Below are 23,181 nucleotides of genomic sequence, written 5' to 3' on the forward strand. Positions count from 1 at the left end.
AGTCACGTGTAAAGAGTGAGTGCCTTTACTGCTAGAATATTAGCTAGTGGCGGTGGTGATTCGTTGCCCAGCCTCAGTTTTGTCAGTCTGACCCTTTTCCTCTTTTCACTGGATTTTTTTTTTTTTCTCCTTGTTCCAGCAAGGAACAAGGCTTATGGGCTTGATCATGACTCTAAGAAAGATTTCTTTGGGTAGCTGGTGAAAGTGAAATTAGTGTGGTAATTGCCTTATGAGAGTATCACCATTCTGCTTGTTTGTGAAGATGGAGAATTTTTTGCTTGACTCCCTAAGGATACTACGTTTCATATTCTATTCATATGATACATACTTGTAACAATTTCTCCGGATTAGTGACCCCTGTCACACTGCGTAGTCTCTGATATTTATGAAAGCTTTAAGAGCCTACACAGTAGTTAGTGCAGCTAGCAGCACCGCTCAAGTGAGCTTCATTATGCTTCTTCAGAAATGACAGATGCTAAATTATTCAACTGTGGATAGGAGTACCTTTTTAACAGTTTAGTCGGTAGTTGCCTAGAATGGAGCAGCATTACATATTTCAGGGCCGTAGGCTTTTCTCTCTTTCCCTCCTGTCTTCACCTTCGCAGCAAACCGGGCTAATCTGATTGACAGTGTGATGAAGTTGTTTCATCTCTTCTGGTTTCAGGCTTGTCTGTCTCCCACTTAGCTGGGTTGTAAACTGAACTCATTGATCTAGTTATTTCTGATCTTTTTAGCCAGGCTTTGTGTAGCACAAATGTAGATGTTAACAGCAATTTGATCGAACTGTCATTTTTTGTCAAACTAACCCTCACAAAGCTGAGGCTCCAAGGCACTGTGTTCCTGAGACCTTATATTTTTATTTTATAGTTTGAAAAACAGAAATGTTGAGCTTTTTGATGTACTTTGTTAGATACCATGTTGAGTATTAAACATGCAAATCACTGGGAAGGTTATGACTGACAGATAGCTAGTGACACCTCATTCCCCCAGTCAGTGATCAGAACAGCACTTTGCAGTGCATGTGCTAGAGGTCACTGTTATGCTTCCAATGAAGGGTTACAATTCCAGCATTCAGTAAGATGCCAGTGTTTGGATCACAGGTGTATTCAGGTTGTCTTGTTCTTAACAGACTGTATTCCAACAAGCAGGCTTGCCCAGCTGATTCTTGGTCCATAACGTTAATAATAGGGTGTCAGATGGGGGGAGGAAAGCTCTTTGGTTAGAGAACATTGAAAAAGTAATAAAATGTGTTGCAGAGTTTGAAATACAGCTGCCATATTTTCAGTGTGTCCTAATTGCAGGGCTTCTCAGCTACAAAATGTTTTGTCTTCCCTGATATGAGTTGCATACTTGGCTGTAGTGGCTTGACCTCAAAGAGGAGACATCTTTTTAGACTAGACAAAGCATATGCCCTAGGCTAGGGGCGTATGCATTAGGCTAGGAAGTATGTGGAGTTGCCTCAGGCTGAGGAAAGGTAAGAATCCAAGCAATTCATTATTTATTCATTTGGGGGAGGAGAAGGTCCCTCTGCCAGGCTATTAGGAAACAGCAGAGCTCCTCTTTCTCGTTCAGGTGTGTGTGGCCTCTTTTTTGATCTCCTTTAAGAAGAGCTGTCATAGCTGCTTTGCACAGTGCATGTTAGATGAAAAGCTTGAAGCAACTCTGTGCAGTGCCCTTGTTCAGGGACTTGTGGTGTCTTGTAGTTTGGCCTAGAAGCTCTGGAGAACAGGCTTCTTGGGCCACTCCTAGTGGCTATATCCTCTCCTGAGGGCTCGGGTAGACTGAGGTGACAACTGAAGAGCTACAGGTTCATTTTGGGAAAGAAGAGCTCGCCTCCCATTGGGAAGAATGGAGAGGCATGACTAGCTTCCATTTCTGAAGTTTCACTGGTAGCTCACGCAACCAAGCTGAGCAAAGGGCTCTTGTGTGGACATAGCAGCATGTGAAAAAACTTATGTGGATTTTATTCAGGCATAATTGGAAGAAAAGTATTGTTTCTCTCTGAAAATGGCAGTAGCTGGTCTCTCATTCTGACTGGCTAATCATATAATGTGGTATATACACATTTTTACTCAAGCAGCTATTGGAGAACTGAGATATAACTAGGGTTTTGGAGTTTGAGTTTCCCCCACCCACCCCCCTACTCCCTCATCTCCAATCTTAATGTTAAGAGTACTGAAATGGATTATATCCACAAGTAACTGTCAAACTGTGAAAAATTTCCATCGACTACTACAGTTGAGGATACGCTCTGACAATAAATGCCAATGTAATGGGGGGGCTAATAACTGTCTTACATCGAATGCTTTTGCAAGTCTCTTCTTTTCCCTCTCCCTTTTTTGTAGGAAAATCATCAACGTGTTTGTATTTTCTTTGATTATGCAAAGCGTGGTAAGAATACTGCATGGTCCTACTTTCTGCCAATGCTGAATCGCCAAGATCTTTTCACTGTGCATATGGTAAGCTTTAACCTGTGTCTGAAGATGGTAGAGAAGAATGATGTTTTTATTTTTCTTTAGAAAATTTTTAGAGTCTGAAATTAAACTACTGCCTTGGCTGAGAAGTTTTCTTCTTACAGTCTAGATGAGTCATTCTTAATGTAAGTTTTGCCTGACCACTTCTTAAAAAGAGATACATTGTTTATTTATATCCTTCTTTCTGCGAAACTACAGCAGATTTTAAGGGCTCAAAAAAGCAAGGATTTCAGAGTTAATTAGGCACAGTTATTAGAAAAATAATTTTTATTACAATTGTCAGCCAGCATTCATCAGGTTGTACAAATATTGGAATTTAAGTCCTCTCCAAATGAAAGGAGGGTGTCTTTATCTTGCTGATCTTATTCTCTCATATACTCAAATTATTGTTACTTGTAGCGTGCTGTAAATGGTTTGTAAACATTGGGAAAGAAATAATGTCTACTGTGCATTATATGGTATTTGCTGTGCTTTGGGCTGCTGGCTGCTGCTGCTGGTGTACGTGTAATAACTTCAAAGCAGGTCTAATGGCAAAATTGTTTTCTGGGATTCTTAGTATTCTTCTGTCCTCTGTGCTGAGAACTGGCCATTTCATCCCAGCTGTTTATTTTTTCCCTTGTGGGAGTAAATACAGTTGTACTACTGTAAATTCCTACTGCAGACAGTAGCTTGTACCATTATTATGAACTCAACAGGGCAAAAACTGCATGGCTACAAATTGCTCCTCACTGCTGTTGACAGCATGTGTTTCGGCTGGTATGGTATGGTAAAACCAAATCAGTGGCTTAAACTACAAAACCACGTACCGGGTCTGCCCTACGCTCTGGTGGGCAGTACTGGTGCAAGGAATTCCAGCCAAGGCGAGCTGTTACCCTTTAGTTATGGCCAGTGCTACTGCGTTTGTGACTGTGCTGTGATTTGAACAGCGAGCTAGCCTATTTTCAGGGAAAGTGTCTGACAGGCTTAATTATTTTTTAACCTGACTGGTTCGCTGCCTGGCTCTGCAAGCAGGTAACTTGCTGCAGCTGAAGAAGAGGCTGTTATTTTTTTGTTTTGGGTGTTTTTTTTTTTTTTTTTTTTTTTTGCTACTCTTGGTGCTGAAGACCCGTGCTGCACAGCCACAGTCTCTGAGTACTCAGACAGTATTGACTTCCTAAGTGTGCAGATAAAATGTACTTTTCAGACCCTTGCAATGCAAGCCAATTCGTCACCGTGGAGTGGTGGTTTGCAAGTATATGGGTAGAAGATACCATGTCCAGTATTTTACTGTCTATAGAGGTGTTATTCAGGCATTGTTATGTTTTGCTGCCTTAAAAATACACAAATACATTTCCAAATCAGAGAAGCTCATGCAGTGTGAATCCCCGTTGAAACAGTCACCTTGCTCCTTGATCTCTTTGCTTACCTACCTGGGTGTGTTGGTGTGTTGCTTTGTTTCCTTCTTCTCTCCCTCCCAGTGCCCAGTGTACTCACTGAAAGACCGTTGATGCCACATCAGTGTGTCTGCATAGGTAGATCAAAATATTTGTGCTCTGGGTCCAGGCCTAAACTCTGCTAGGTATGAACGATCTCTGGTTCAGGGGCTGGGGAGCAGTTTTAACTGAGGAGCATGCTAAGCTAGAGTTCTGTTAATTCATGTTTTAAGAGCTAAAGAGATGTTACAGGATGACTTAGCCACAATGGATTGTGTGTGTCAAGTCCGTTTCTGAATACAGAGGTCGTCGTACCAAACTCTCTCTCATACTCCCTTCAGAAATCTGATGGTGCTGCGCTTCTGAATACTATAAAGCGGGAAGGTGCCTAGAATAGTCTCACCACTGCATCATGGAGCTACGTGCAGGCAAATTAACCTCTGTCTCAGTAGTTCCTTGGTTAGACTGCTTTTAAAGCTGGCTCAAATATTTCTGCAAGAATACTGCAGGCCACAGTACAGAGTCACTTTAATTTGAAAAAGCTGGCCTAAAATATACTCTTCTGGTTTGCATGTGTTCTTGTCATAGGCATCATGAAAACTCTTATCTGACTGCGTTTTTACTTTTTAACTTCATTCTTAAATTCTACCTCCTTTATTGGTTTTCTGCGCTTCTTTTCTGGACTTGAACCTGCTTCAGTTTAAAAGCGTAAAACTTTAATGTTTTCTGATCGTTTGCATTGGCATATGCCTTAATTGCTTAAAGTAAGCATGCTGATGCATGCATTAGACTAAATGTCTTATTGTTGATGGATTTTTGACTCTGTGTCCTACAGCAGTAGCCCATTGATAGAAGCTCCCCCTTCCTTCTCCTCAGTTCTTCTTTGGTGCCTTTTGAACTTCATCAGATACAGCTATCTGATAACCTTGTGAAAATACACCAGCTACTGGGGAGTAGAAGCAACAGAGAAAGCTGAAGGACCCAAATTACTAGGTGTGAAGACCCTTTGACATGGGGAAGAGATGATTTTTGTACACCTTTTATCTAAACTTGGTTTCCGAAGCATACAGGTCATTGCTCAGATACTAAATCTGGAAGTAGCTGTTGCGTTTGAAAAATCTGTATATTATGTTCTCTTCTAGGCAGCAAGAATTATTGCCAAATTGGCTGCCTGGGGGAGAGAACTTATGGAAGGAAGTGACTTGAATTACTACTTCAACTGGATTAAAACACAGCTCAGTTCCCAGGTAAAAAGCTACTTCTCTTTAAATATTATGATGACTTTGGAAACTTTTTTAAAGAATATAATACACATATAGATGTGCATACAGAAATTCATTTGTTTTTTTTTACGTGAAATCTCGTTAATATTTTTAAAGCTGAATCTTTTTTCTTCCAGCACATGCTTTCAAATTTCAGACTTAATTTTACCTCCACTCCTTGGAACTTAAAGTAATTTAAAAAAAAAAATTATTTTTCTTTTTATTAATATTCATTCTCTTGGAAAATGAGAGAACATATGATGAGGGGTTTTTGTCTCCTAGTGTTGTTTTGCTTTTCAGAGCTTTTTACAACAGAGAAAAATCAAATGGCAGCAGGAAGTGAATAAAGAAGCTTTTTCTTCTAGTTTACTGTAGTACAAAGCTGGTTTTTAGCAGTCATGTCACTTGAAACTGAATAAATCCTGATTTGTTTAAACAGTGTTTGTGCGGCATTAGCTCAGTATGACCTGCTTGCTGCTGGCTTGTCCTTCAAAGACAAATCTTTCTCCTTTTGTGGTTTTTTTTTTTTTTTTTTTTTTTTTCCCCTCCACTCCTGTAAAACTTGTCTAAAGCCAGTGATTTGTCATTCTCTAAGATAGTACTGGAGCAGAAGTGGATTCTGGAAAGCAGAGAAATACAGTTTGGTAGGTTTAGTACCAGCGTATTTTTTTCATTGATTTCCAGACTATGGGCTTATTAGAAGGAAGTTTTACTTTGCCTCTGTAAGCAAGGATCTTAAAGTTGGAATTTCTTTCGGAAAGATTCAAGAGAATGGTTTTCAAATTTTAAAATGAATAAAAGTCTTGAGTAAATCTGCAGGATGGGGGGGAAAGTAATCTTAGTAAACTGTCTCAGGATTATCTCCAAGCATATTCTTCTAGACATGATAGTGTGGGATTGGAAAATAAATATCATATCATAGTAGACTGAGCAAACCAGTATCTAATAGATTTTTTTTTTAATCTTCTGTTTTTTGTGTTCGGAGGGATGGGGGCAACCGGAAGAGACTTGGTAACAGTTTTTCTATAAAGGTAAGAGACAGCCGTGATGTTAAAATTTTATTTTTGTGCTAGAAACTACGTGGTACGGCGGGTTCTGTGGAAGCAGGAGCAGTCTCCACGAGTGATGTGAGTATTTCTTTGAAATATGTCAAATTTTCTTTTTTGGAGGGACGATATCCACTGTTGAGATAAGGGGCAGAGCTGTTTTGCTAGAAAATAACTTGGAATCAGACCTGTACTACAAAAGATTGCCAGGTGATGGCACCAAGAAACAAAAGTATTTTTAACAGACTAGTTTGACAGAAAATGTTGGCAATGGAAGTACATATTTTACGAGTTATATTGGGTTGTTAAAGCTGTGACTGTATTAAGCATCCTCTTTGTCACAACTTGGAGAAATGATGGGCAATTACATTTTTGAACAATGCTATCTCTTTCGGACTGGACTGTCTGACTTATGAGTAAAAGAAGCTCGAGAGTGAGAAGTTTCTGGCTCCTGAAATTTAGAACTTGCAGCGGCACGTCAAACTAACGTTTGTTAACAAGCTAACATTGCCTCTGTAAAGTGGAGTACTTTTAAAGCTATAAGCTGTTCATATCCAGTATTTATTTGTGCTGACTTTCACATAGCTATATGATTGTTCATCCTGGAGGTGAACTGTATGTGGCAGTGATTGTCGTAACTGACTTTTCTATTTTTTGGTGTCACGATGAAGCAGTTCGTTAAGGCTTTCGAACGTGGAGTATAATTCAGCAGTTTGGTCTTTTGGTCTGTTCACAACCTGAATGTTAGAGTGAAAGTGTCCATAGTTTTTTCAACAGACTGGAATTTGGAATTTATTTCTTTTCTAAATGAAGTAATTACTTTAAATAATTAGCTTCCTGTAAGGAAAAGCCTCTTAAAATACTAATTCAAATCTTGGTGAGATGGTAAAGCAGAAAGGCTTTGAGTATTACTCATGACCATGTAGGGGATTAAATTATGGCCTGAGCATGGAATTTGAAGTACTATATGTGTAGTTTTGTGTCCCGTTACTGTAAGGTTTTGTTACACTGATAGTGCTATGTCATATGGCCCCAAAACAGTAAATACTTCTACAACATGCTCTCCCACTCATTATGGAGTCGTCTGTATTCAATGTACTGTAGCAAGATGTGGATGTACTGCTGTGGAGTCCCAAAGCAGCAAAAGTGATAGTGCAAATTATATTCTATGATTACTAGGCTGTGTATGGTTTTGAATTGACTTGGTTATAGTGTTTCTGATTTCAGATCTAGCTTGCGCAGAATTTTCAAGGAGGTGCTAACTAAAGTATTTCAGAATAAATTAGGGATGCAGTTGTAACATTTTACCTAGAAAATGATGGCTGGGCTTTACTATAAAATTTAAACTTAAGATAGTATTGAAAGAGAAAGCTTTAATGATGATCTGTGTAAAGATAAAATAACTCTTAGTTCAGGAATGCACAGTTTGATGCAGATAAAATACATTATTCTGGTGGGAGGGAGGTGTCTGTGTGTGCATAGTTGTTTCAAGAATTACATTTTTTTTCTGTATGTTTTTATTTGCATGGGGTATGAAAGCAAATTCCTACTCGGTGGAATAAATATCCTTTGTAATCAATGACTGTAGATGTTTAGACTCAGCTTTTACGTAAAGGTCTTAGAATAAAGATAAATTCATTTTGTGACTCTTATGAAGCAGTTTAAGTTCTGTTTATTGTCTCTTATCTTTTCCTTTCGTATTGATTATCTGATTTCTTTCTTCCATTGAATATTTGACAGGTTTGACCTTCTATTGTGTGATCTACCATGAGACTTTAAAGCCACTTAGTAAAGAGGAAAGCTTATAGGAAAAAATACGTTATCTGCTGCATTTGAGTTTTAGTCAAGATATGCCAGAGTTTGAGCAAGAGGAGAGAACAAAATGCCACTTCCTTCATTCCTTGAGATATTTGTGCTGCTGTAGTGGAAAGCACAATAGCCTAATTAAAAAAAATTTTTTTTTTGAACTGCAGCCAATCATATGTTCTATTGCACAAGAAATACACACTTCTGGAGATGAAAAGCTGTTTAATTATTCTGTCTCAGTGACTGTTCATATAGGAGCTTGAATGAAAATAGAATTCAATAATGCACATCTCAGCATTTCAGCATTTTCTTGAAGGGAAAGTTTTTATCTTGTTCTTCTCGTAGCACAGTATAATGTGCAAAGCTTTTCATTAGAAAGAAAAGAAAATTCAAATGCAAAGCTAAACTTTGAAGATGATTGTGCATGCTCATCTCTAATGGTATTTTTATATATAAATATACATCTCATTCGTTATGATAACGATGTTACTTACTATGTGGTGCACGCATACGGAAATTTGCAATTATAATGGGACCACTGCTGCCCTGAGTAGGGGGATGAGGATGGGAAGAACTTTAACTGAAGATCTCTTTTTGCTACAAAGGCCTGTAGCAGACTTAAGTCTGGTAAACAGTTATGTTATAGCTGCTTTATTTTCCAGAGTTCACTTGACAGTGTAGTAACTGATGATCTTGATGAAATGGCTCTGGCAGTGTAATCAAACAGAAGATAGCCTTAAGACAAGCTGAGAGAAGCCATATTCAAATTGGCTATAAAAGTCTGTTGTGGTAAAGGTAAAATGGTATCACTCCCGTAACATTTCTTTCCTAGTCAAAACTGTTCTCTGCTTATATTTTCCTTTCTACCTTTTCTTCTCTTGTCAGATTATTGTTATTTATTTTTTAAATAAAGGGACGTAAGGTGTCATAAGGGTGACGTTGCTTAAATTAGAAGTGTTGCTGAAAAAACACGTAGCAAAGTATGCTAGTAGAGCCTGTGTTGGAAAGCTGAGCCTCAGTGTTTAGTACCTAACTCTTCTAATAAGTGATGTATTCTTGTTTTCACTTAGAGTTCCCAGTACGTACAGTGTGTTGCTGGATGTCTGCAGCTGATGCTCAGGGTCAATGAATATCGCTTTGCGTGGGTAGAAGCAGATGGGGTAAACTGGTGAGCAGTTATTTCAGTTTATGTGGCTATACTTGCACTTATGATAGCATGTTCCCAATGACCCCTTTTGTAATAGAAGTCTCTTGCAATGACTGCTGCTCTGTGAGTGCAAAACCTGTTTGTTTTCAAACATTAATGCATTCATATGAACAGATCAAACTTGCAGATATAGGTACTGATTTTGAGGTCTTAAAGCTACTTTGTCTCTTTGTGAAGGACTGCTTATACAGATATCTGAAGGGGAATAGACCCATTCATCTTCAGCTAAAGATGCTCCGACATTATTGTTTACTTGAACGGGAACTAAAGAAATGAGTTTCTGCTGTATTTTCAGTATCTTTCAGTTTAGAGTCTTTTAGTCTCAAAGTATTAGTGAAAGGAAAAAACAAGAAACATATGTTCTGAAGCTATGCCTCCTCCCTCCGCATATGGCTTTAAGTAGATAGTTGTTTTAGCCAGATTCTCCTCATGAATAGCTTTAAATGAGGCTAAGGTGTTGTCACTCATCTCCTTTAAGAATGTTCATGTATAAATAACTCTTCTACCGAGGGTCTCTTTATTGGGGGTGGTGGCTGTACGGTTTGCAATCTAAGAAAAGAATAGCTTTCTACTCCAAATTGGAGAAAAGTCAAAGTTACCAGTGCAGTGAAAATTTGAAAGACTTTCACGTGTATCATGGTGATGCTATTGAAATGAAGTTTTTCACCAAGGTGTTGGTAATGGTTGAAATGTTACGATAGCCTTCATTTCAACAAATGTGAATTTTGTCACCCTAATTGTAATAGCAGTAATCCTGCAAGCTGCTTTTATTTTATTTTTTCAGTTGACTTAGCTTTTTTAGGAAAGAACTTGTAAATTGCATATTAAAATTTCAAAACAAACTTCACTCAGCTGAAGTACAATTTTCTTTCCTCTCTTCTTTTCTTGATCTTGGGATCTTGTTTCTTGTCTAGTGGTGCTGTATTTATATCTACCAGTTTTGTGACTTGATGTTATGTATAAGCTATTCTCTGAAAACTGACTTGTTTAAATAGCCACTACCTGAGCTCATTTCAAACACTCCTATGGAGAGATACACTTAGGAAATGTGTTATTTCTGTATGTGTAGATCGTTCTGCTTGTTTGCTCCTCCTCTTTCCTGACTCTGAAAAAGTTGCTATGTTTCTCCTGGAATGACAAATAATGCTCTAAACGTGCCACTAGAAAAAAATCTCAGTGAATCTGAAGGTGGGTACAGCACTACATCAATTCACATTGGAAAAAGCTTTATGGCTATAAGGCTGAGAAATAAATTAAAAACTATATTTTAAAAGATGGCTTCCTAAACAAGGTGCTTGGACAATGATAAATACTGGTGCAGGGTATTGCGAAGTATGTGTTGTGCACTCATCCCTGCAGCTCTTCCCAGTAAGTTCCTGTTAAACTTTTTTTGGGGGGGTAATAGAATGTTTCAAGGTAGAATAATATAATGCATGCTGTTATTTAAAAATCAAATATATATCATGTTAACTTTTCAGTATCATGGGGGTCTTGAGCAACAAATGTGGCTTCCAGCTGCAGTACCAGATGATTTTCTGTGTGTGGCTGCTGGCATTTAGCCCTCAAATGTGCGAATATCTCCGTCGATATAATATTGTTCCGGTGCTGTCAGATATTCTTCAGGAATCGGTCAAGGAGAAAGTGACTAGAATCATCCTTGCAGCATTTCGGGTAAGTGTCTGATAACTGCAGTTGCAAGGTGCTCGTCTAGTTTGAGATATTGCTGAAGCACAGCTGTTTCTGTCACACCTTATCAGGTATCCTGGACTGAAAACTTAATTCTCCCTTTTTCTGAGAGATGAGTTTTATTACAGATAATACGTATGCTATTACAAGTAATAGACATGCGGCTTTCAATACCTTCTTAAAATAGTCATGACTAATACTATATTGAACACTGGCGTTAGTAGTTTCTCATCTTTAGTTCAAGATTCTTTTTTCCACTAGTAGCAGTGTTAAAACACTGGAGTTAATGACACTTGAAAAATTCTACCTTAGGAAGTTTTAGTTAGAGAGTACCATTTTGAAGAGGGATGTTTGCCCAACTTTTTGGCTGACTTGGAAATTATCTTTCATCTGCTAGTCCAAAAATCTTTCCTTGGTGGCTCTGTCAAGATGAACAAGGATATCCATGTAAGAGTGACTGGCTGACTTGCTATGTTCATGTTATCTGAAAATGGCCGATCCTACGTAGGGTGATTTGGAATAACTAAGCCCTGAGGCTTGATGCTTTCATTGTGAGGGTGCAAGTTTGGATTCATGTGTGCTAATCAGACCCATGCACATAGTTTATGTGCATGCATGTCAAGTGTCTTATATGTGATACAGGAATGCTCTAACAACTTTTAGTCCTGTTTTAAAAGTTAGACCTGTTGGAGGATGAGGTAAATTCACAGGAGAAACAATCCTCACTGTAAGTTTAAAGATGGAACATGTATGTCCTAGGCTCTGTCTGCTGCCAGTGAAGAGAAGCATATTCAGAGAGTGATTTAGTGAACCCGTCTTCCCTAAACAGTCTAGAACAGTAAACCTAACTGTGGTTAGGGACTCAAATGGTCTGTGTTCAGTTGAGGGGCTGACTGACTTTCTGCTATTGACCTTCTGCAGATAAAGAATCAAAATGATAGATTTTTGCTGGTTAAAACAAAATTCAGTATGTATTTGGAGTACTTGTTTGAAGAGTAAAATGTATATTAAATTTTGAGATTCTACACTTCATTATTGAAAAGAACGTGTGCGTGTGTATATATATATATATGCTGATGCTCTGACTTATGTTTTTTAAAAGTTGAGTTTTTAAAAGCTCAAAGAGCAAAGCATGAGGAAAGGGATAGTGTTGTTGAGGATCTTAATGTTAGTGTTAAATGAGGAAATGGAACAAGAGAGCTTTGAAAAAAGTGACAGATTTCAATATCTGATATTGAATATTTTCCAATCCTGAGGTCACAAAAACGAGGAGAAATAATTGCTAGTTCTTAAGAGTTACTGTGTTTTGCAGAAGGAGACAAAAACAAGCTGGATTCTTTTACTAAAGAAAGGCTGAGGAAGAACAAGGTTGTTTTGATACAGGTTTTGCGGAAAGAAAACTAAGAAGCTAAGTTAGACTAGTGTTGGCACAGGAATGAAGTTATAAACTGACCGCCAAGAAGTACAGATTGGAAATTAGACATTGAAACTCTCAGTTCTGGAGCAAATTTAAAATAGGTAGTAGAGACAAAATAGACCATTCCCTGTGTAAGAGCCTGCGGTATCAATTTATGGAAAAAATTAGGTGAGTGGCATAAATGGCTAGGCTTGATGATTGCCAGATCCTCCCTGTGGCCCGTGCATCACAGAAGGAATGTCATGAGTTTTGACACTGCCCTGCATCTGCCCTACTATCTCATTCACCTCAAATTTGATGTGTTTCACTTCTTTGGTAAGTTAATTGTACCAAGAATGTAATTGTGATGCACTCCTCCTCCCTACCCCCATGAAGCAAAAGGCATGGAATACTCCTGTCTACTTTGAATCAATTACTTGCTCTGTACCTCTTAGAATGTATTTTTTCCTCATCTTTTTCATGTATTTGTAGTACTTCTCATTTTTGTCTTCTGTGTCCCTTTCCTCACTGCTCGTTTTGTACCTTAATACCTGTTATCACTAAATAGTTTACTGATCTGTTCTATTTGATTATGTGTTCCTGTTTGTATCCTCCTAATATACCCTTTCTGTTTCAGTATTAAAAAGTGAATACATCATTTCAGTATGAGATATTTAATAATATTGGGAGTAACTTCTGCTTTTGCCTCTAACTCTCTTAAATAGGCGTTCTTTAGAAACTTTAGGTGCGTGCTCTTTGAAATTGCTGAATCATGTCTTTTAGGATCCATTATTTGTTCTTTTACTCTCATTAGCACTTACAACTCTAAGTAGATAATTTAGCGTTACTTTCTCTAAATTACCTTTCACTTCTCAGGTCTCTTACTTAGTGCATAGAAATGTATATTTTTTTTCTATGCCGTAAAACTAAACGTGCTGTATGTGGCCATTAAAAGCAGTAATAGAACTTATTTTCCTTACACAAGTTTTAACATTTATTTGCAGTATGTTACCTTACTAAGTAACATATGTCTGATATCTTAGAAACCTTAAGTATAAAGCTTGTGTCATGAACAAGAGCAGTGCAGTCAAATTCCTTTTGTATAATTGCCTCACTTTTTTTCTGGTAGATGTTAAGGCTTATTCATATGAGCACAATTTCTCTTTAAGGACTTCCTCTTTTAATATGAATTGCATGTTTTGAGCTTTATCAAAAAGTGCAGGTGGCTAGCTCTGATTGAACAACGTAATTTGAAGCTGATTACATTGAGTAAAAATGTAATGAATAAATGATATTATAACTTTACTATTGCATTCTGTGCTTGTAATACCAGTCTTACCAGCAAGCTTGTGTTTGAATAAAAGTTGGAATGCTCCCAAATTCAGAAGAAGTTGATCTAATTCAGATGTAAACTCTTGAGCTGCAAAGTTTTTTGAGCTGCAAAGTTTTTTTTTTTTTTTTTAAAAGCTTTCCTACTTTATGCTGGGGCTACACAGAAAATTAAAATGATAAACCTAGCTAGAAGTATTTGTTTATAGCAGAGACTCTACAACTTGGGGTATCAGCCTCCCTTTTTTTTTGAGTAGTGTTTCTGCTTTATTTATCATGGAAGATGATCAAAGCAGGTGTATTAATGCTTTCTAATTTTTAAGGTAGCATAACACACCGCTCCCTTCTATTCAGGAGGAAAAAGATCTAAATCAGTTGCTTGAATGCAGTGAGATTTGTGCTTTTTAGCATATGTGATTGTATGACTTCTACTTTGCTAATCAGAGCCATAATTTTTTTTTTGATTCCTCTTTATTCATGATGCCCACATCTGCTTTAGTGCCACATGTGAATACTCCTCATGTACAGTAACGTGAGCACCAGGTAGTTTACACCACTGAAGTAGGTGTAAAGCAATCACTGTGTGGTAGCCTCATATTGAACTTCTCTTTGGAGAGATTGTTTCACGAAGTGCTCAGTCCTGCCTAATAGTCGCTTCTGAAATTAAAAACTGCCAACAAGGACTTCTCAAACACTAGCCTTTTCATTTCAGAACAGTCTTCTAAATAGTTCTTCTAAAAAAGAAAAAATTTTTTTTCTAGAATCTCTTAGAGAAATCTACAGAGAGAGAAACTCGCCAGGAGTATGCTCTTGCCATGATTCAATGTAAAGTTTTAAAGCAGCTAGAGAATTTGGATCAGCAGAAATACGATGACGAAGACATAAGTGAAGATATCAAATTCCTACTGGAGAAGCTTGGGGAGAGCGTACAGGACCTTAGGTATGTTTTGTAGCGTGAACTTTTGAAAAATGTGATTATACAAACATTGGTAAAAAATTTTTTAATATAAAAATTATTAAACACTATATGCTGTTATAATGTATAATACTGTGCATAAGTATTATATATATGTGGCTACAATACATAATATTGTAGCTATATAATATATGGAATTATGATGCTCTAAGAGATGACTGATAAGACAGCATACTAGAGATGTCAGTTGCGTATGAAAGATACCGTTACAACTTAGTATTTACAGACTGAAGTGGAACATCTTCATTACTGAATGTGTGTTCTTCATAACTGGTAAACCATTAGGAAAGAACTTCAAGGGGAGTTGGTAGGAAATAAATGTGCTTCTAGTCTAAGCTAAAGACTATCTAATTAGCATACTCTTTTTGCTGTCCAGGTTAATTCAAGTTATACTTCTCCTTTTTTCCATTGCATAAATGGAACTGCACGGCACAGTTTGCGTCAAAGGCTTAATTTTACGAAAATCAAGGACCGGGATCCTTTGTTGGAGAAGCTAAAACCTGGAAAGCATGCAAAACAACTGATAAATTTCCAAAAGTTTAAGGCTGATTTTTAACTTCAGGAATCCTGTTTGAGAAGGATGAGGGCTAAACACGTTTTTCTCTTCCCTTGCGTTCACTTCAGTATTTTTAAACAGTAATGGACTTTTAATGGGCAGGAACAGTTCTTGTGCTTTGTAGAGAGCTGACTTCCAAATGTGTCATAACAAACTGTGCTCCAGTTCTGTCTTGCTAGGGACAGATTTGGGTGTGCTGTTCAAACTCCATTCATGGAAGCTGAGCCCATATTTCATTCCGAGTCTTTTGTATTGCAGCTCATTTGATGAGTACAGTTCTGAGCTCAAGTCAGGAAGATTGGAGTGGAGTCCTGTGCACAAGTCTGAGAAGTTTTGGCGTGAGAATGCTGTAAGATTAAATGAGAAGAATTATGAGCTACTCAAGTAAGACCTCAGCTCTTGATTCATGTTATTCTTTAATATTTTCAGCATTTAACTGAACCTGTGTGTAATACCTAGTTTATGTCAACAGGGAGTGATACCTAAAGTGAAAACAAGTTAGAATGTGTGGTCCTCACCCAGTACTGATCTTGGTCAGAAGAATTGGTTGTTTGCTTTAACTGCTCAAAATATTTTGTTGACAATGGAAGGAATATCTCTAGCTTAACTTACTTTCAGACTTGTACAGATGCTTTCAATGCTTTCATTTGAAAAAGTTATACTAATTGATGCAACCAAAAACTGATTTTGCCATATCTTAGCCTTAATTTTGTGTTGTTTGTTTGTCATTGATCTGAGTAAAGAACTCCTTCAAATACTTGGGGTTTGAAAGTTGTGCTACTATTATTTGGGAAATCTGATTTAGTGCATTACATTCTGGGTTGTCTGTTTTCTCTTTGGACTGTGTTTGGTGCAAGTAGGTTGTCACATGAAATGAAGCCAAAGCTCATCTTTGCTGTTGGAGTCATTGACTTGCTTGCTGGTTTCTGAAAGCACGCACTCAAAGACGTCTGTCTGGCTTTTAAACAGCAGTGGAAGCTGTTAGTTGTCCAGATGTGTCATTGTTAACGGGTAATTTGGTATGTGTAATTTGATATGTACTTGCTAGTGAGTGCTGGACCTAACTGAAATCAGGTAGAACATGTGATGTTAAAGGCATGGCAAGAGCAGACTGAGTTAGGAGTCCTTGTGCGCTCCGGTCTGCCCTGAAACCTCTGCAAGGCCAGTCCAGTAAATTCTTCTCTGAGAGCACTTTGCTAGATATGTGGGATTATAGATGCTTAAGGCTTTGAAGATGCTTCCAGCTACAGCATGAAGATGATGTTGATACTTAGTATTTCCAATAGCAGTTGCAATATTTTATTGTAGTCGTGTCTCCTGGTTTTGGGACTACCTGTTAGGTAAATGTATTGTGTCTGTGCTGCAACAGATGTAGGGATGTACAATAATAATAATAAAAAAATGTGTTGGAGGGAGGAAGGAGACAAGGGATTTTACATGGTTTATACCAAGACACTTTGTATTGTTGAGGTTTCTAAAATTCCTTCCACTTTCCTTTTAATAATCTTGTACCTGAGAGTTTTTCCTCTGTGATATAAGTCATCTGACAGACAGTTCTCACTTCAAGATGGATCATTTTCTTTCCCCTTAATATCTGCTGCACTACTTGTTTGCTAAATCCAATACACTGGGTAGAGTTACTTTTCTTCCTGCCCTCCCTGCTGGACTTGTATTTTGTTCTACAGTATTTCATAGATCCTCAGTGTCTTTTGAACAGTGTTACGGTTTCTGCTCTTACTGCTTGTGCAAATGAGGAGATGAAGAGCCCTTTACCTGTCGCTTTCCAGCCTGCATGGAGGTGGTAGCTGTGGTTTTTTAAAAAAAGAAAGTTCCGGTAAAATTTTTCCAGTTGAATTTCTAACCCTCCTAAGTGTTTCTGCTTATTACTACCTTTCTGTAGTTAGAACACATTTACATCTCACTAAGCGTAGATGAATCTAATTTTCCAGTGGTCTGGATACTTAGTCTTTTAAACATGTTATTAGTCACTAGCCTTCGTATCTGCCAGTTTTTTTTCCCTCTTTACTGGCTGGTGAACAGAGTTACTGCTGACTGTTTTCTGCTCAGAGTGATTAAACTACTTCATTAAAAGACAGAGACAGTGTTAAGAATTGAGAAACCTGAGAAACTGTTTTATAATTCTTACAGCTCTGTGTTTCGGTTCATGCTAGCAAAATAAGTAACGCGAAGGGAGTTTATTGCAAAGTATCTCTTTAATCATCTCAGTCTTTAAAGAGCGAGGACATCAACTGCCGTGGTTTAAAAAACTAGTGCTTATACTATAAAAGGAAAAAGTCAGAGTTGTACAGACCAGAGAATTACACTGCTTCGTTCTCGAATGCTTTTTTAAGTGACTCTGTAAGTAGTGTTCTGCACACAAGCCTGCCCTTTTTGCCCGTCTGTGTCGTGCGCCAAGGCAGGCGCGAGGTGTAAGGTGGGGGGACGGAGCTGCGGAGCGGTGGGTTGGTAGGGCGATAATGTGCCTTTGGGTATGCTGCTGGGGGGAGGGAAGCGAAGGGGCAGAGACACCACCACCAACAGAGTCTATAAGTGTTGATGTGTTTGGTTAGTACGGCTGGTCTTGAACTCAGAACTGATGGTCCTGAAGGGAACATGTATGAAAAAGCAGCTATTCTGTAAACCTTGGTGTTCGTAGATGTGGCTCGCTAGAGGGACTTCAATGAATGCCTTTAATAGATTCTGCCATTATCAGGAATCTGGATTGTTTTAAATCCAACTGCATTTTTGGAAAAAGTTATATTCTAGCTTTACTTACTGCCTTGAGTGCCTTGTATGACATGTTTAAGGTTACAAGCTTTGTTAACTTCAGTGGTAGATAACCTGGGATTTGATTGTTTGAAATCCTTTCCTAGAATCCTGACAAAACTTCTGGAGGTTTCTGATGACCCACAAGTGCTGGCTGTAGCTGCTCATGATGTGGGAGAGTATGTGCGACACTACCCCAGAGGAAAACGGTGAGAAAAATTCCAGTATGCTTTTACTCAAGAGATAAGCTAGAGTAATCTTTGGCTGATTATTACTTCTTTATATTAAGATATGGTACAATGCAACTGCAGGTTTTGCTTAAGTTCAGTTCATAAGGAAGGTATTACACATGACAAAATACAAACTGGACTCTTGACTTGTGTTACTAGTATATTTTAAGCAGTTCTTAGCAGTGAAGCGAACTTAGGTCTAGAGTACCTGGAAATAAATTTCTCAGACTAAAACAGAAGGCATGCTTCAGAAATAATTAGAATAGCTACTAAGAATTTAAGTAGCATGTTGTTGTTATCCTTGATTATGGCTAACTATTGGATTATAAATATTGAACTTAAGACTATCTCAGCAATGATTTAAGTCTTTTATTTTGTGACTTAAAACCACTGGGACAAGACTTTTCTTACAAACCATTGCAATTTCTAATGATATTGGCACAGCTTCAGTTATCACCTTCCTATTTTAATGTTTTCTTTTGCTACACAAATATATCTTTAAGCAAAAATGTTAACATTTGCTGTAAACCCGAATTCCTGTCAAAATATAAAGACGCACACTGACACCCCCCCCCCCCACACACACTATGTTTATTTGCTTTACTCTATTGTGAAAACTGGTGAGCAAAGAAACTTACTTGCTAAGTAGTCCGATCTCTGAAGAAATGAGACTACTTTAGCAGGAGGGAGTATTATGGATTTTTGCAAAAATCCATGCTTTTCAGCCACCCAAAGTGAAGAGCCTGGGACATGTATTTTAACTTCTGTAACAAAGCAGCAATCTGTTTCTGCTTCCTGGCTAGGGCTTAATTGAGAAGAGAATAGTCGTTTGAGGTTGTTGGAAACTTCATGAACGTTTCTTGCCGAGACTGCTATCAGCATTAAAAACAGTCAAGCATGACAGACTCACCTTCACGTCATATATATGGTGGAAAAATTGGTTGAATAAGCACTGAGCAGTGCTGTGTATTTGCTGATCAGCTCTTATATCTTCCAAAAGAGATTTATGACCACTTGTATTTGAAGGCAAGGTATTCTCCTGTGAGGTGGACACCCGTGCTGCTGCCTGAAAGAAGGCAAAGCTGAAGGGTTAATACTGAATGCTCCTACTTGAAGCTGTCCCTTGTTTGAAAGTGTTTCATTAGACACTTGCTGTAATTGTGCACGCGTCCACTTAGGAGTGTAACACAATACCTGGTCTGATATGGCCACGTGGTTGCGGGCCCAAAGCTGTTCAGTCACATGAGTGGGCAGAAAGAACCCACACCTCCCTGCCTCCACTTGGGAAAATCCATTGCTGATGGACTTTGACTCCACTCAGCAGCTGCTATACCCCACTCTCCCAGGCTGTTAAACCTCTTCTGGAGGGCTTCAGCCTTCAAAAGGAGTGGTCATAGGCAAATGAGAAGAGTACTAGATACTATTATAATCCACATTCTTACTGCAAATTCTAATACTTCAATTGTTTTCTGCATACAGAAAACTAAATAAGCCAACACTGTTTTGAAAGACAAATGAAAATGTCTCTGTTTTTTCAAAGAATGTCATTTGTAATCTAGTGCATCCTTACTAAGTAGGACTTAATTGTAGGACTAAAAGCTTAAAACACCTAAGCACAATGTGTCTGTTTCCACTTAACTATTACGGTAAGAAATGGACTGTTTTGGTATAGTTATTTACTGCTCCTGCACTTGGTTGGCATTTCACACTTGCAACATATGAGTTGCTTGAGGATGGTTGCCATTCATTGGTTTTGAAGAATAGGAGAATTCAAATGTCTTAAATATTTTTTGTCGCTTCAAGTGTTTATCCTCAGCTCTTTAGCTGGATCACCATTCAGCCTTCCAAGATTGCAGAGATTAGCTGCTTAAAAGCTAAAAGTTCTTGAGTTTAGCTGTTGGTGTACAGCAGAGTCCTGGATTTACAATTCTGGCTAACCTTTGTCCGCCAAAGGAAAGCGTTTGTTAAACCAAGTGCTATTTTTTTTGCTTGGCTGTTCTCTAGTAACGTCAACTTAAATAGCTTTGACTTGCCTTTAAAATCACACATCATGGATCAGGTTCTTAAGGCAATAGCATCATGGGCTTCTAAAGAGGCTCACTAACAAGCGTCTTCTGAGAGTCCAACAGCAAAAATCAAGTCTACCATCGGTGTTTGCTGTCACTTAAAGTAAATGCAGGTTAGACATTAGCCTCCAGTGTAACTTCCATGTGACTTGAGAGTTGCCACTGTACAAGATGAACACTTTCAATCGCCTGAACTCTGTGAACATAGATCTTACATTTTGCATATAGTAATTGAAACCTAGAGCTATTCCTCTTCTTAGCTCATGATTGAGAAACAGCTTAATTACCTCCTCTTTTCACTTTGGTCTGGTTTCATATGTGTAGTGTGCCTTATATATTAATATTTTCTGCTGCTATAACTGTCTGAACCTTTATGATCTGTCTTCATCCTCTCTTCTCTTCTTCCTGCTGTTAACAGGTCATGATAATATCTGACTCTTCTGCTTCCAGTAACTTGTCTGAATTCTGAACACTTTCTGTCCCCACTCTTAATATGGGGAATAGTCCCAGCAGTAGATGTGCATAGATTAATTGAGCCCGGTGGTACAGTTACACTGTTGTGTAAAACCAGAAGTTAGAGAGAAGGAAATCCATAGGAAAAAATAACTAAAAACACAAGTATTTTGAGCGGATTTGGAAGCTGAAAGAAAAGGATTTACTGTGAACCTTTGTCATAGGTGCTTACCTTTCAGTCCAAAACAATCATTTGGGAAGTGATTTGTAAAAGTAGGAAGTGTTATGGAATATGATAACACTACTCCTTAACTATATTCTCAGCCATAATTTTACACTGATATACTATCATCTGAAATACTGTATTTTCATTTGTGATACAGGATTTTAACTTTCATTTTGATTTATGCACACTTCTTGTAAAAGGAAGCTTTTTGAGTTTCATGTCTCTTGTTACCTCCTTCTGCTTCCTCAAAAATCAGTGTTTGTCTTTCCTGTAATGAGAAAAAGGTTTGTGATTGTATTTCATAGTCTTGTTTTTGTCTTGTGCTGGTGGTTTTATCTTTTCCTCTCAAGGAAAATATGAGGAAGCCTCAGGCAGAAACAAAGAAAATCTTTTATGTCGGTAATGATGTTTAGAATTCTTGTTAGAGTTTTCTGGCTTAAAACAAATGAACCTTTTTGTATGCATTCCTTTTGTATGAAGCATCTGTATATGTTGCAATACTATTTATCCTGGAGACCACAGAAAATAGTTTTTCTACTTTAGGCAGAGTTATAAATGCAATGGAAATTTCTATGTTTCATCGTCACATTACATCTTATCCTGTTGTGCAGTTTACAGAAAATTGACATTTTGTGCAGCAGTAATGCATTCATTTACCTTAAAAAGAACAGTAATAACAGACTGCTTGTGTAAGCTTAGAATAGCGTCAGGTTAAGACTGAATGATGCAAGTGATAGCCTCTTCATAGGATATTATGTTTAAGTACTCTGTGATGTGAGAGAGCGCTGTTTTTTTAAGTTAACCAGAGTGAGTAATCAGTTTATGTATTTTTTGCACCAAATTATGTTACAACAAACCAAAGTACTGCATGTAAAGAGTCATCTGGATGGTGATGCTTTTTCAGGTTTCAGAGTGGTGTCTTCTAATTTTTTTTTTTTTTTTTTTTTGCATTCATAATGTATGTGTGATTTGTCAGTATTTCATACAGGATTTGGTATAGAAAGTAAAAAGTTGTGGCTGACTGCTGTGAAGTCTGTAGGGAAGGTTGCAGCTGAAACATCCCATTTTGTTGGAGATGTAACTATTAGCAGCCAGTTCTGCATCCTGTGAAGGAACAACTGTGGCTCTAGTATGATTTGAACAGTGAAAAGCATTATGAGGAATATCAGGTGGCCTGTTCAATAGATGTCGTCATGATTCCATGCATTTTTTCTAGATTCCAGGAAATGTTTGTTATGAGTTAAAATGTCATCCGTATCTTCTGAATGCCAGTCTTTGTCAGATGCTAGGAAAGTAACTGAAGCCAGGTTTGTTGACAAGTGCCTTGAGGAAGTTATTCAGTCTTTTTATGTATTGATGTACCTGGCACAGTAGGCAGTGTTTGGGTCAGATTAGGGCTTTACTCTTGCAAAGAATGGGGGGATCTGGATACCATTAATTTATGGAAGACACTGCCCATTCTTAAATAATGATTGATAGTGCTATACCATGCCAAACCCCTCTCAAGCCAGCTCCAAAACAAAATTTTACATATATATAAAGCTGAGTAAAGTAAATGAACAATCTTGAAGAGGCTTCCCTAACACTCCCTCCTTCCTTCCTTCCTTCCCTCCCTCCCTCATCCCCTTTCTAGTAGGGGACTACAGTAGATTTGTGTAAAGTCTGTAGTATATGCTGTATAGCATTATACTGTACTAGAGAGAGATGTTGCAGGGTTGTTGCTTAATTGTAGAATAACGTTAGCTAGAAAATGCTTAAAGCTCAAGCCCGTTCCTGGGTACAATTTGGTATGTTGCAGGGGAAAACAACTAGCAGTAAATATGTGAAATGAAAAGTGACAGCACAGACCGCTGTCCTACTGTATGTTTGTATGCTGGAGTGGGAATGTGTTGTCTGTTGGTACGTGCTTCTGCATGGGAATGACTGCAGTACCAGTGATAAGTCTGTTTGTTGCCAAATTTTCAAAAATGTTCCCTGTTCATTTTTCTTCATACTGTTTAGGGTTCAGTATCTTGAACCAGTCAGTCTTAGAAATCTGCAATAGTTGATATATTCCGGAAAACCTGCTGAGTACTTGGGTTTGGATTGGGAATCCAATTTTGGAATTAAAAACCAGCCCTGAAAAAGGTTTTCCTCTGAATTGGGAGGCTGGTAGCTTTGGGGTTTTGGTTAGTGACTTTTTGCATCTTTCTTGGGTGTTCCAGTTTCTGCCATTTGCTGGAGCTTCTTTCTGGCCACCGTTAAGAGGTATCTGTTTTTAAGGAAGAAGAAACTCTGAATAATTTCAGTA

The 23,181-nt window shown here is 38.0% G+C and overlaps 1 protein-coding gene across 2 annotated transcripts in view; it reads left to right on the top strand.

The window, feature by feature from the left end:
* Positions 1 to 23,181, top strand: part of ATP6V1H (ATPase H+ transporting V1 subunit H) — a 46,738-nt gene that overhangs the window by 11,157 nt on the left and 12,400 nt on the right. For both annotated transcript variants that reach the window (XM_068932711.1, XM_068932712.1), the window contains 8 exons: positions 2,346 to 2,459; positions 5,029 to 5,133; positions 6,222 to 6,275; positions 9,071 to 9,168; positions 10,686 to 10,878; positions 14,380 to 14,558; positions 15,409 to 15,534; positions 18,024 to 18,125. In XM_068932711.1, the coding sequence (XP_068788812.1) occupies positions 2,346 to 2,459; positions 5,029 to 5,133; positions 6,222 to 6,275; positions 9,071 to 9,168; positions 10,686 to 10,878; positions 14,380 to 14,558; positions 15,409 to 15,534; positions 18,024 to 18,125 (971 nt within the window). The remainder of the gene's footprint in view (positions 1 to 2,345; positions 2,460 to 5,028; positions 5,134 to 6,221; positions 6,276 to 9,070; positions 9,169 to 10,685; positions 10,879 to 14,379; positions 14,559 to 15,408; positions 15,535 to 18,023; positions 18,126 to 23,181) is intronic.

Source organism: Struthio camelus, chromosome 2 (genome assembly GCF_040807025.1).
Source record: "Struthio camelus isolate bStrCam1 chromosome 2, bStrCam1.hap1, whole genome shotgun sequence".
NCBI lineage: Eukaryota > Metazoa > Chordata > Aves > Struthioniformes > Struthionidae > Struthio > Struthio camelus.